Raw genomic sequence first — 13,816 nt, forward strand, 5'->3', positions numbered from 1 at the left:
TTTTCTGTCTTCTGGCTGTTTATCTTGTTGAATGTACATACCTGTCTTTATTATTATATGAACAAATTAGTATTTCCTATATGATGTGGGTGTGCAACAAAAATGTAAGATTTTAGAAAGGAATTTTAGATCACTTTTGGGAGAAGGAGGGGACTGGAGGATCGTGGGTAAATCAGAGTTGTCAGTCTGGCCATTTTCCAGCCAAATCTGATAGCCTTGCAAAAATCTGTACACTCTACTGGATGACTAAGCAAAAAAAAAAAACCCACAAAAAACAAGGTAAATCTAGCCCTGACTGCCAAATGTGTGCAGGGAAGAGAGATCCTTACTTGATCTCATTTCCTTGTGCTGTTGGCACTCTGCTAAGAGATTTGGCTGAAGCCAGATCTGTGTGTTCCCTCTGCAGGCTGCTGGCATTGCAAAGGATCTCATTTTCCTTCGCCAGGAACGCTTGTTAAAAGTGACAGAAAGGTGCCAGCAAGTAGCCCAAGATTCCACATTTTACTTTGTGAAAATGTTAGGACTTGGAAAATACTAAACAGTGTGGAGATAGCGTGATCCACTTGCAGCCATTCACACATATTGGTGATGGCACAGACACTGTAAGGGCACCATGGGATCTTAAGCAACATGAACTTTCATGGAGTATTTTAGCAAGTATCTGTATTGTTTCCAAAAGGCATTGTTGAAATAGACAGCTTCCTTTTGTTCATAAGAAGTACTGTTAGATGTCTACTGCGCGGTGGAGGTTCAAATTTTGGAAATGAGCTCTGTGACCTAATAATTTAGACTTATCCTCCAGGAGATTTGAAGTAGAATATAATACTTGAAGTAATGGATGATAGAATCAACTTTATTCAGAGACAAATCAACAAATAGAGGTAAAGGTCAGAAACATCTAGAATGGTAAAGCAAAGAGAGCAAGGAAGTTCCAACACAGTAGCTGGGAGCAGCTTGTTGAGATGGATAATAGAGGAATTTGTTGTATTTCTGTGTTAAGGAAAAGTCAGAAAATATTTCATGTCCAACATTTTCTTCTACAGCTCTGCTTATATTTCTTTTCTTTCATTTTTACTGTTCTCTTTCTGCCCGTGAGAAAGAATCAAAAGCCATGAGTTTTCAGTAGCATCCAATCCACTTAGAAAGAGAAAAAAAGCAAGATCCTGGTATACCCATCCGTCTTAAGGATTTGGGATTTTATCTTGCTACATAAGTAGGGTAAAATAACAGTTGAGACACTACATTGCCTTGTTCCCTGCCAACCCTCTGGGCTTCAAAAGTTGCAGCACTTCATTGCTGAAAAACTGCATTAGGCCCCATTTTTTTTTCACTTCATTTAAAAGAAACTCGCTTTTGTAATTGTTTTGTAGACAATTAAGAACCATCCACATCATCCATTAATTATATAAACCACTTGTCTTTATTATCGTTCATATTATTATTCTTAATAATGTATTTACTTGTTTAACAAACTTCATGTTGCCTAGCACAATCATCAGTTAAAGCAAAGCTGTGTTTGTGGCAGCTTTGTTGTGATACATTTTGATGTATTTTGATCCTGTGGTTAGACCCTGTGTGTACAACGGGCAGGATGTGACCTAACTTATTTTAGATCTTTCCTGGATGAAAAATGTTGTGCCACCATGATAGGCGCACCTCATAAAAAGGCTTTCCTTCTAAATCCTGCTTTACTGCACAGAAAAAAATCCATTTTTACTGTGATTTCCACAAGGAGTGCACAATTTTCATCAGTGAAAATCTCACTCTGCATTTTTTATTAAATGTATTTGTTAAATTCATTTGGATTTCCATAGGTATGAAGAAATAAATCATCATTAGACATTGATTAGCTAAAATATTGGTAGTGGTGCTCTGCTATCGAAGTAGCACTCTCTAAAGTTTGTTGTACTGGTGAAACATTTGTAGTCTTACTTTTCATACATAAAACCGGCTATTTCATCTTAATTAAGTCTGAAATATACAGACAGATGAATTAAAGGGAAACTTTACATAGCAAGCTTCTGAACTCTTCAGTCTCTTTTGAATAATGCAGTAAATGCTTTTCCTTTTCCTTCCCATCAGGTAACAGAAACACGGACTGGTCCTCTTGGCTGCAGTAACTATGACAACCTAGATTCTGTCAGTTCTGTTCTGGTTCAGAGTCCTGAAAATAAGATTCAGTTGCAAGGTATGTAGGTGTAATTTCATTAATTTGTTTGGGAACAGGATGACATTTATCACACTATTTGTTTTCTTTTTTTCCACTTCATAAAAGGTCGTTTTTTTCTTTTTTCTTTTGTGCGTGTGTGTGTGTGTGTGTGCAATAACTGCATTCTAGGCAAAATGAAGGAAATGTCAATAACTCGTGTTGCCTTTCAAATCGAAAAAATTTCTTTACCCATCAGAAAATAATCTGAATAATGTTGTTAACATTTTGCATCCCTAGTTAGCAATGACCTGCTTACCTTTTAACAAAACCCAAATTCCAGTAGGTTCTACCACGCAGGGAATGACATTTCCTGTGCTCAGCCTGCTTTGCACATTTTGAGTAGTAACCAATCATCCCACTGGAATGAATAGATTTGCATTGAAATGAAAGGCATAGATTTGCAAAGTCCTTGAGTAATGCAAAGTGCAAAGGCTCCTCTGGGACTTATAAGGAAACCCATAAGGTTAGACATGTCACTCATTAGTAAAATACGTGTAAAATTGTTTTGCTTCTGGTTTGTTTTTGTTTTTCTTTTTAATAAATTCCAGAAGGTCCATATCCCAGACTGCAGATTAGTCACCTGAATGTTGCTGAAAGTGAGCCTCTAGTAATTGTTGTATTTTTTGTTCATTTTCTGTTACACAAATGCAACATGAACAACTTTGTGTTACTGCTGTGAAAACAGACTAAATTCTCTATAATTTATGTGTTTATGCATAACTGTATATTCGAGGACAGAAGAGTATTGGTCTTAATTAAACAATTATTTCAAGTTGTAAAAGTTATTGGTATCAGTTCAATTGAGTTAGACATATAGTATGAAGCTGTTGCTGATTGCTGAGACTGGCTGCTAGGGAATGATTACCTTCTTTAATACATTTATGGTTTTTTTGCCTTTCTCTTTCCAATTTGTGAGAAAAGTTTAAAAGGCACGATTTCCTAGAAAATATATGTATTTTTAAAAAGAACTTGTCATTTTCACTGGAATGCAATGAATGAAATGTATCCATAAATCATTTGCCATTTTTAAAGGTTTGACACATGCCATTACATTGTCATGAGAAAGGTAGTAACATAACCCCTAAAACTATTTCATGGATACCATATGGAAATTGGACAAGACAATATTGCTTATTTAGGCTTTCTTTTTCTCTAACAATTCTAATTATTTTCACAAATACATTTGTACATTGAAAAAGTATACTAGGGTAGCAGAAGTTTTACGTGATTTGATATGAGGCAAAGAAAGGCACTTTTAACAATATTGTTATGCAATTATAATGTGATTTTCTACCAGGAAAGATTATAAAATTATTGTTACAGATATAATTTTATTTACCTGATATTCAGGAATAAATCTCTATAAAACTGTTCAAGTGTCTATGTAAGAGAAACATATATCATGAATAACCAATATACTGAGGCATAAGCTTCACTGTTTCCAGAGAGATTAATTTTGCTCCAGAATATAATCACAGCTAACAAATCAAAATCTATAATATACTTCACTGTCTGGCTGTTTTTGTTCATCATTTTTATTTTTATTTTTATTTTTCTTACTGCTTGACTGTTGTAGCCAAAGAAGTAATAGTTAATTTACAAAGTTTCTATATTAAATATGCATTCCCATCATTGAAATCATATTAACAATGTCCAATTTTTTTTCAGAGAAATACACTTCACAATGTTTCTAAATCTTTTTATTCTCCTGCTCTGTGGTTTTTACATGGTCATGGCATGGTAGAGTCTGAAAACACTCTGCAGTGGAATTTGAAACGTAGCAGAAGGATTTCAAACAATAAACTTCCTCCCCCTCTCCATGCTAAAACTTTAGTAGAATTAGGAATTAATTATTTTTCTCAGGGTTTTATAGACTTACTGGAAGATACCAGCAGCAATTGGAAATCCCTTAGGAGAGGAGGCAATTTGAAATAGCTGATTTTAGTTGGTTCCAGTGCATGCTGTAGTCAGAGGACTTTCTGTGGTGATAGATCAGGTCCCATCCTGCAAGGTCTGCCTGAGGTACTGGCAGATGAAATGGAGGTAAACCTCTTTATAAATCCATACACTGAAAAAATCAATAGCAAAAATGTTCTTTATTTGATTTTGCACTTAGTGACATAGTTACACTTCTTAGGGAATCATTGTACACATATTTTTCCAAAATACTTCTTAAAAAGGCTGTTATATGTCAATGTTTAGAAATGAAATATAAGGCTAATTTTATTTTCCTAAAATTTCTTCCAACTCAATTTTCCGATTCTTTTTAGCTTGGGTCTACAGAAGCATGGAAAAATAACTAGAGTAATTTGAATAGGTGTATTTCATGTGTATCTATTTGTGTCAGAGCCAACGTGGAAAATAAGTCCAGTGGTTTCCTTCAGATGTTTTTTTTCTCCTTGTACAGCTTTCTTGCTTTCACTGTTGCTACCTTCAAAGCTGATTTCCCTTCAACAATCTCAAAATTTGTATTAGCTTCTAGTATAAGGGCTGTAATTTATCTGCAGGTTTCCATACTGAAAACCTACAGCCGAGGCTCTTCATTCAGTCTCCTGTCAAGGAGAAGTTGATGAATCCACTATTTCTGTTTTTGACAATCTCCCCAGAAAGAAATACACTAGTATATATGAGGAATGCAAGTTAGTAGTTCAATTCAAGTAGGAAAAATGGCACCTGTTGACATTCATTGGTGTTTGATGAGTGTTGATGGAGACCAGACAGTGGATGTGAGCACAGTGAGGGGTGGGTGGTGTGGTTCAGCAATAGCAATAGCAATGTGAAAGATCAACCATGTTCTGAACATCAAAGCACAGCTGTCACACCACAAAATGGAGAGCATCTCAATCAACTTGTCTGTATAGCTTGGTGGATTATGTCCAGAAAACTTTGTATGAAGGTGAATATTGGTTTCAATACATGGGAAACCATGGTGGCAGCATTGGAATATTGCAAAGTTTGCAGTAGTTGGATCCCACAAATGTGCATGCAAGAACAGAAAGAACACCATGTGCAAGTTTATCAGGACCTATTGAACCAATATGAGACAGAAGGTGACATTTTCATGGATTGGATCATCAACAGTGATGAGTCCTGGTGTCACCATTATGAACTGAAGTTAAAAAGACAGTCCATGAAGTGCTGAAATGTTAATTCCCCATGAAATGAAAAGTTCAAGAAACAGCACTCAGTGGGAAGTGATGTTCACTGTCTTTTGAGATAGGAAAGGTGTGATCATTCTGGGTTTGTCAGAACCCAGGGAAATCATTAACTGCTACACTGTGACTCTAACTAAGCTGAAAGCTGGAACTTCCAAGGTGAGGCCAGAGAAAAAGACAACCTTTATCTTGCAAAATGATAAATCCAGACCTTGTCTGAAGACTGTGGAGCGCATTGACAATCTTGTCTAGATTGTCCAACCACACCCACTGTGCAGTCTGGATTTCGAGCCTTCTGACTTCTGTCTGTTCAAGCTAATGAAAGGTGGACTGTGTGGGCAAGTCGTAGCAGCTATGAAACAGTGAATCATCTCCACTAGTACAGATTTTTTATGAATGTAGCATGCAGACTCTTCACTGCTGGTGAAAATGAGTTTCTAATGGTGATGACTGTGTTTAAAAAGTGTTTTGTAGCTGAGAATTTGCTCTATCAAATAGTGTTATTGTGGTGTTTTTTTCTTTTGTAGCTGTTTGTAGCTATTTCCATGAATATAAAGGAGACATTACTTTCAGAGCAATGTATGTATATATTAAGTTAATTCTCTGGCAAGAAAATTCATGACATAGCAAAAATGCTAGAAATATATGTAAATTTTCCTGTATTTTTTCTTTTTGTAGCTTATATAACTTTATTTTATTTTTTATTTCTTTAATCATCTTACATAGGTAAGGGAATCTGCTTAGCTTGAGTATTCTTTTGAGTTAATAACACAACACTTATTCTATTTCCTAAGGTCTTCAGGTCATCCTGCCTGAGTATCTGCAAGAACATTTTGTCCAGGCAGCTCTGAGCTATATTGCCTGCAATTCAGAGGGAGAGTTCATCTGCAAGGACAATGACTGCTGGTGTCAGTGCGGTCCCAAATTCCCTGAGTGCAATTGTCCCTACATGGACATTCAAGCCATGGAAGAAAACCTGCTCCGCATAAGTGAAACTTGGAATGCATATAACAGTGAATTTGAAGAATCTGGTGAGGTGTTTTATAAGACTTTTTTGTATTGTAAAATGTATTCATAGAACAGACTGCATCAGAAGTCTCCATAATGGTTAACAGACCTAAAGCTTATTATATTCTTAAAAGCATCCTGAGGCTCAGTCTTAATTAGAATTCTCATTAGAATTGTTCTCACCTTGTGATGACCAGTGTGGGTAAGTACATTAGAGTCTAAGCAGGCTGTGCTGAAAATTCATGTGGTGTACTTTGTGGAGATCAGGGCTATGAGGACTCACCCCCTTTTGGAGAGAGAATTATCTACTAGAGGAGTCAGAAAACAGAACAAACCAGGAACAAAATCAGGCTGAATATTCTTTGAAAAGGTATCTGAATTTTCATTCTGTAATGCAGCTGAAACAGTTGCTTCATTTTACATCCATTTTTTTTCTGTGCTGGGTCAATGTTTTTGTTTTACTTTCTTTTCATCCCATTCCTCCTGAGATGCTGTGAAGCTGACGTGCTGGGTGCAGCCTGCCCTTGATTTACCAATGAGTTAATAGTTCAATCCACTGTAGTTGGTAACTTGTTTCTTTATATGATTTCTTCTTCAACTGGGCATACCCATGTTGCCTCTATAGCAGTTCTGTGCTGCATCAGTTTTCTCTAAAGCACTGAGATTTGTTTCATACATGATTTCACCTGTCCTTATCATCAGAACTTTCTGTTCCATAGGGATCCACAGGTAAAATCAGCTTCTGAACAACTGTTTTCATTCAGTAATATCAGTAACAGCTGTCTAGCCAGATGGTGGGAAAAGTAAGGAGAGCTCAGCAGACCTGGGAAAAACTGAGAAGAAGAAAGAGAAAGGAGTGAGAAAGGGAGAATGTACAGAAAAAGCAGAAATTGCCCTTTGAATTAAGTTATATAGGGGAAAGAGAATGAATAAATGGTAGAGAGGGGGAAAATGACCTCTCTGATCATGGGAAGAATACAGGTGAGAAAAAGAAATATCCATGCCACACTTAACTCTGAACAGTATATTATCAGTGTACATTCATTTATTTACATTTGCGATGCTGTTTAAGACTAAATTCTTAATTCAAGAATTTCAAAAGACCCCATAACTGTTATGTTTTTCAGTTACTATAAATTCAAGTGAAATTATACTCTTAATATGAAAATACCAGAATTTTCTCCTTAGAGAATATTTCTGCTTGGAGAATCACACATTTCACTAATTGCAAAAGAATTGAATTATATTTCACTGAATATTATGTGAATATTAACCCATCAATTTTTCAGTGACTATTTTAACACCTTTATGCATTTCTGGAGTAATGCTATCATTTACTGCTTTGCAAACTGAGAGAAGTGCTGTTGAGGAATTCAGAGTCAGAGTAAGTACAGAACAATCCAGTAAACTAACTACTGGCCAGCATGAACTACTACAGAGTGCTGTGGAATGAATGGACTCCATACATTTAATCTTCTGGCCTCTGGATTCACAAAAAGTTGAAGTATATTCATTTTCTAAACGTCCTGCCATCCTAATCCTTCCTTACTTTAAATACAACAAAATAGTTATCTGAATATAGAAAAAAATTGTGTCCCCATATGAAAAGCTATAAAACTTACTGAGTTCACTTGAGATCTTGCATATTATCTGTCCACAGATTTTAGCCCAAAGAGGAAGTAAAGATTCTGTTTAAAATTACTTGTTTATAGCCAGCGTTATCTTTCCGTCTGTTCATGATAAAACAACAGAGGAACAGATTTTTACAAGTGAGTAATGATAGTTTTTTAATTCCTAAATCCCATTTAAAATTAAGAGGTGGCTACATTTACTTTGTGTGTTTGAAACTCTCTACTTGAGTTGAAGGAAAGAAATAAAATAAAATAAAATAAAATAAAATAAAATAAAATAAAATAAAATAAAAAGAGAAAAAGAAAGAAGGAAGGGAGGGAGGAAGGAAGAGAGGAAGGGAGGAAGAGAGGAAGGGAGGAAAGGAAGACACAAGATCATTTTTACTAGGGTTACCACTCTCCTCCAAATTATCCAGTGTACAAAACTGTATTGCCTTTTGAATCAGGAGACACAAAGGAATACATAGTTAAAAGGTCAAAAATCCTGTACACTACAATTACAACAGAATAAAGGCAATAATTTAGTATGATTTGTCTATGCATACATGTACATGTTAGATTAATTCAAAATTGGGTGAAATGAAAAACATGAATTATATGGAAAATTTCTTCTAGTTTTACTTATATAATGATCCCATTACTTATATAATGAACCCAGTATGGGTTTGGTGGTAGCAATTAGGAACAATAGAGATTCAACAACCAAACACAGCTTCTGTTCAGAATTGGTCATTGTTACATGCTGATTTGCAGATTCTGTTTCACTCAGGTTCTTCTGGCATCTTTTAACAACTCAATTTTTCAATTTCAGTGATATCCCAGACTATCAAGCCCAGTAATGTTAGTTAGGTTGAAGTGCTGCAGTCCTCTCTTATATGCCTGAAATCCCATTGTCCACCTCCCAATCCCTTTTCAATGTTGAAATTGCCGTTTTTACTTTGTCACTTCTCCTGTATCCCTATCTGTTTTACTCTTTGTATTAAGAGCACACACATGTCCAACTTCCTTTTCTACTCCACTTTATCAGTAAACTTTATCTTTCCCATTCAGGAAGAAGGTTTGACCCAAGCACTCTAAAGCCAATTAGTTTCTCACGATAAAGAGCATCAGAAGATTCCTTAGGAAAAATCTCAATTTCTTAAAGTATGTAGGATAGAATAAGACTTTAAACAATTGTGATTACACCAATGTTGATACTGTCAGTAAACAATTTCTCATTAAGTTGCTGGTTTTGGGTGTGCTGGGGACCCTTCTGGCAAGGCTTAGCAATATAAAAAGGTAAATTCTAACACAACCTGTCAACCTCTAACTAGCAACTAAGTATTTTATAGAAATTATGACCCACTGCTCTAAATTACATGGAAACATGAAAACCCACATGCACAGGCTCTGGATTCTGATAGCAAGGACACAATCATGCATTGTCTGTACCAAAATCCCAGTGTGGTTGGATGCTGAGTACCTTTGGAAATCTAGCCACTTCAATCAAACAATATAAATTACAGCAATTTTATTTTAAGGTGATCTGCCAAAAGAAATCTTTGGAATTCCACATTCCAACTTCTTCTCATTCTATTTAAAGTAAAAATAAATAAATAAAAATTATTTAATAAGAAATTAAAAATATTTAATAAGGGACATGGATGATGGGAGTTGCTTGAACCATGAAAGATGGTGCAAGTTTATTTTGATAACTCCCTAATAATATTTATGAGACTTCCTGAAACAAACAAAGAAACAAAAACCACACACACACACACACACACAGACAAAACAAAAACCCTGAAGTAAAATCTTCATTCCAAGCATTTATTTTCACGTGTCTTACATAAAATGACAGCTTTCTCCCTAGTCATTGTATATTTCCCAAGTGCTGATATCTTTTCCTCTCAAAAGCAAGAAAATCTCTCTCAGAATAATCCCTTGAAAGGCATTGTATAAGGAGGTGTGCAACAAATATGAAGTATATTTTCAAAGTAATATGCTTTGAAGTTGAAAATTTATTCTCTCAAACATTCAGTACAAACACAAAATACTGAGAACAGGAATATAATGCCTACAACACACTGGACAGAAACTTTTTGTCATAGTTGGACTTTAAGCTGATTCAGTGAAGTACTGAAATATGTGCCTAACTTAATCAGTTGCAGTCCACTAACATTACAGATAGGAACTGTGTACTTAAATGTTAGTCATCAGTTTATGTCTAGAACACAAAAATTCTTTATGCTACCAGCCATGTATCTTCACACTCATAATTAAGCATGTGTTATTACATTAAGAATGTATCCTTCTACAGGCTTCTCAAAATACAGAATTTTCTCAATCACTCTTCTGACTAATACCTCTGCCTTATAGATAATTTAAGAGGTATATTTCATTATCACAAAAAGCAAAAGTGCTATAAATGCAGTCAAGGGTAATTGATATTAACTTTTGCACTAATATATGTTGAAATATATTTTCATCGTTTGTACCTTCTCCATCATTGATTTGGTTTCAAAATCTCAACGAACTGAATTTCTTTTGCATATTTAAGTCCAGGATTCACTGGATTTGGACTTCACACGCAGTGTGTATCATCATTCTAAAATGACTTATGAATGTCTTGCTCTTGGCCATTGGTTGACCTTTACATGTACTGATTCAAAATAATATGAAAAACAAATCCAATTTTTCATCTATAAATTATATCTAAATCCTTAGTTAATGTATAGCACTACTTTTGAAGTTATAAAATATTTTTTGCATCAGCATAGATTACTGTTGAATCTTTGCACTGCTGTTTCGTCAGTTTTATTAGTTTTCTGTTCATTTGAATTAATAAATTCCCCACATCCTCCGCATAAAAGAATTGGATTTAAAGAGTTGAAAAAAAGTGCATTCTAATAGAGGAGGTGATAAACTTATTACTGAATTAAAAGTCAGTAACGCTGCAGAAGTTCAGACGTCTCATTCTTTTTGGGGGGAGCATTTTCATCTTATGTAATTACTTTTATGTAAAATCTACACAAAATAATAGTATGCATCATCTCCACTATGTTTTGCCATAATCTTCAGTCAGATACAGGGAATTATCCATTAAAGACTGTCATTAATTTTTTATTTCCACCTTCAAAATCGCAAACTATCATAATAATGCAAAATATCATAGCAACCACTGCAGTTTGATGCAATACTTTCAGTACTGTCTTCTTTCTTCTTCAGATCATTTTTTCCATATGAAATATAAATATTCTGTAAATGTTAACTTTGAAAAAGGAAAGGCACCTCCCTTTTCTTTCCCCACAGATCTGCAAATCTGATGTTATGAAACTCATCACCACAGAGGCAATAGATGGTCTATGAGAAAATGAAGGGTTTGTATATGTATATGTTGGAATAAAAAGCACACAAAAGATAGTTAAACAAAATATAAAGTTAAATCTGAGCATGTAGTGTTGAAGATGGAAATCTTAGACATCTGGGTGACAGAATGCGTTATGATAACAACCAATGACAAATCTGAATCTTCAAGAAAAACAATGTAAATCCCAGTGTAAAACAAAGTAAATCTTGAGTAAATAAGTTTGCATTTTATTTTCTTTTCTTTTTTTCATAAAATGTTGACACTGAAATTCTGAAATCATCTTAATTTCGAATTATGCTAACATCTCCCAGTTGTACATTAAGGAATGCAGCTAGTTTCAGTAATGTTCACTCTTTCATTTTCTCTCTATAGACAAACCCTTTAAAACATTGCTTTGATTATAGTGTGTCAGATTCGTTCTGATGGATGACTTTTAAAAGTGAATTTAGACTGATGTTTAGCAACCTCCTTATTTAATCAGAAAATTCTAATGTAATTTTGTTTGGCATCCAAATAAGCCACTGATTTTTGCTATTCCTGTGGCACAAGTTTGTGCTAAAACTGCTTTAGAAAATTGGGTATTCTGGGATTCGTTTTTATTGCTTTTTGCTGTCTTCAAATCAAAGTAATATAGCTGACAAGTAAAAAAAGGTAATTTTTCTCAGCTGCCAAGCCTGCAATTTTTACTACACTGTGTATAGTTTAGCCTGGTTTCTGGCTCTCCCTCCTATTACAAGTAGTAATGGCAGCCCTAAGATCCAAACAAAACCCTCAATAACTCATGTCAAAACCATCGTGTTGATGCTTTAACTTTGTTACAGACTACATATTAATCACAATGTAAATTCACCATGGTGGTAAATTCATCATGGTTTCCCATAATTGTTCTTTCAATGAAAAAAAAAATTACAAAAGAGAGAGAGAGAGAGAATCTGTGTTCTAAGATAAACATTTTAAAACATAACTGAGGTACTAAATGTCTCTTTTACACCTGTTCCACATTATTAAAATTGAGCACATCAGAAGAATATGAATTTGAGTTTAATTGCTATATATAGATTCTGATCAGAAGGAACTTCTTGCTAATATAAATAGAAGAAAGCCTCCCAGACTAGCTTTCACTCTGTGTTGAGATTTCAGTTCATAAAGAATATTTGGAACTGAGTTTGATTTTACATTACAGACAGACAGTAAATTTAGAATCTTTCACTGCTATTTGAAGTGAAGACAATTTACATTCAAAGTTCTCTTACTGGGGTGTGGTGATACAGTACTGCTTTTCCAGTTTCTGTTATTTTAGCTAATATGCATGTAGCATAAGCTACAAAAATTAAACCTGAAAACAAAACTGAACGCTGAATGGTTTCTTCTGTTTATAAAAGCAACAGATTTAATCCCACTTGCTAAGAAATCTCATTTTTATTGATTCAGAAAAGAGGACATTTCTATCAAGTGAACCTTGTAATTTCATTTTACAAGACAGAAATAAGGTATAATTGCATATCATGCGAGTAGTGTTGTCTGCCCCTCTGTTGACAAGAATAGACCAGCAGTGATACAAAGTGAGTCTCATGTGAAATCTTAATTGAAAGATTCCTTGTGAAATGTCTGAAAAATCTCACTGGCAGGTGAAGGTGTTTTTTAATCACTGAGAATAAAGACTTCAATCAATATGGTTCAAACTATTTGCCCCAGAGCAGTTGAGCAGTGGTTTTCTTTCAAATGGTGTTCATAGCTTTGGGCTCAAGGCCAAGAAAATTTAGCCTCCTGAGTTCTTAACATAATTATTGTTTTCTCTATTATCTTGCAAAGGTGTTAATTTGCTTCCCAGTAATTAACTTCCCTATGTGATTGTCAGGAAGTTTAATCGATAGTATGAACAGATATACCAAGCTGTTGTTCCTTCTGTGACCAATACTCGTCAGCTCACCCCTGTGGAGGTGTCACTGTTTTAATAAAATGAACAGATGTGATGTGCAGAATTTCTTCAGAGAGCTGGTATATAAATTGTTCCTTTTTGATTCCAAAAATGATGGTGCAGCCAGTCAAATCCTGGCAATATAATAGCCTCAGGGTCAAACCTAAGAGCCTCCTGCTAAAGCAGCACCTGACAAATCAATTTATTAAAGATTCACACCACATTGAATTCTCAGACACTTCAAACACAGTGATGATATTATAATAAGAAGAGGAGCAGAAGGTTTGATCTGATATCATTCTACTTATGTCCATTATGTACTGGACATAATGGAGTTCTCTTCAGAGCTGGGAGACAGACTCTTTCCTGAGGGAATTCCAATCTGTTTTGGCAGCTTTGGACTTTCTTTACTAAGAAGGATGTAACCCCATGGTCTCACTTTTCTTCCAGAGCAATATTGTCTCTTCTGACTTGTGGATTCTTAAATCTTCTCTTGTAAAAGCTTGACATTTGTTATTTACTTCAGCGTGTTTTCCAAGAATATTT

At 34.8% G+C, this 13,816-nt stretch overlaps 1 protein-coding gene across 2 annotated transcripts in view; it reads left to right on the plus strand.

Annotated features, from left to right (window-relative positions):
• The window catches only part of BRINP3 (BMP/retinoic acid inducible neural specific 3), a 197,491-nt gene that overhangs the window by 142,748 nt on the left and 40,927 nt on the right, over positions 1-13,816 (plus strand). For both annotated transcript variants that reach the window (XM_065746865.1, XM_065746874.1), the window contains 2 exons: positions 2,083-2,188; positions 6,159-6,395. In XM_065746865.1, the coding sequence (XP_065602937.1) occupies positions 2,083-2,188; positions 6,159-6,395 (343 nt within the window). The remainder of the gene's footprint in view (positions 1-2,082; positions 2,189-6,158; positions 6,396-13,816) is intronic.

The sequence above is a fragment of the Cyrtonyx montezumae genome, unplaced genomic scaffold (assembly GCF_038088225.1).
Source record: "Cyrtonyx montezumae isolate F1298 unplaced genomic scaffold, pur_monq_1.0 scaffold_1, whole genome shotgun sequence".
Taxonomy (NCBI): Eukaryota; Metazoa; Chordata; class Aves; order Galliformes; family Odontophoridae; genus Cyrtonyx; species Cyrtonyx montezumae.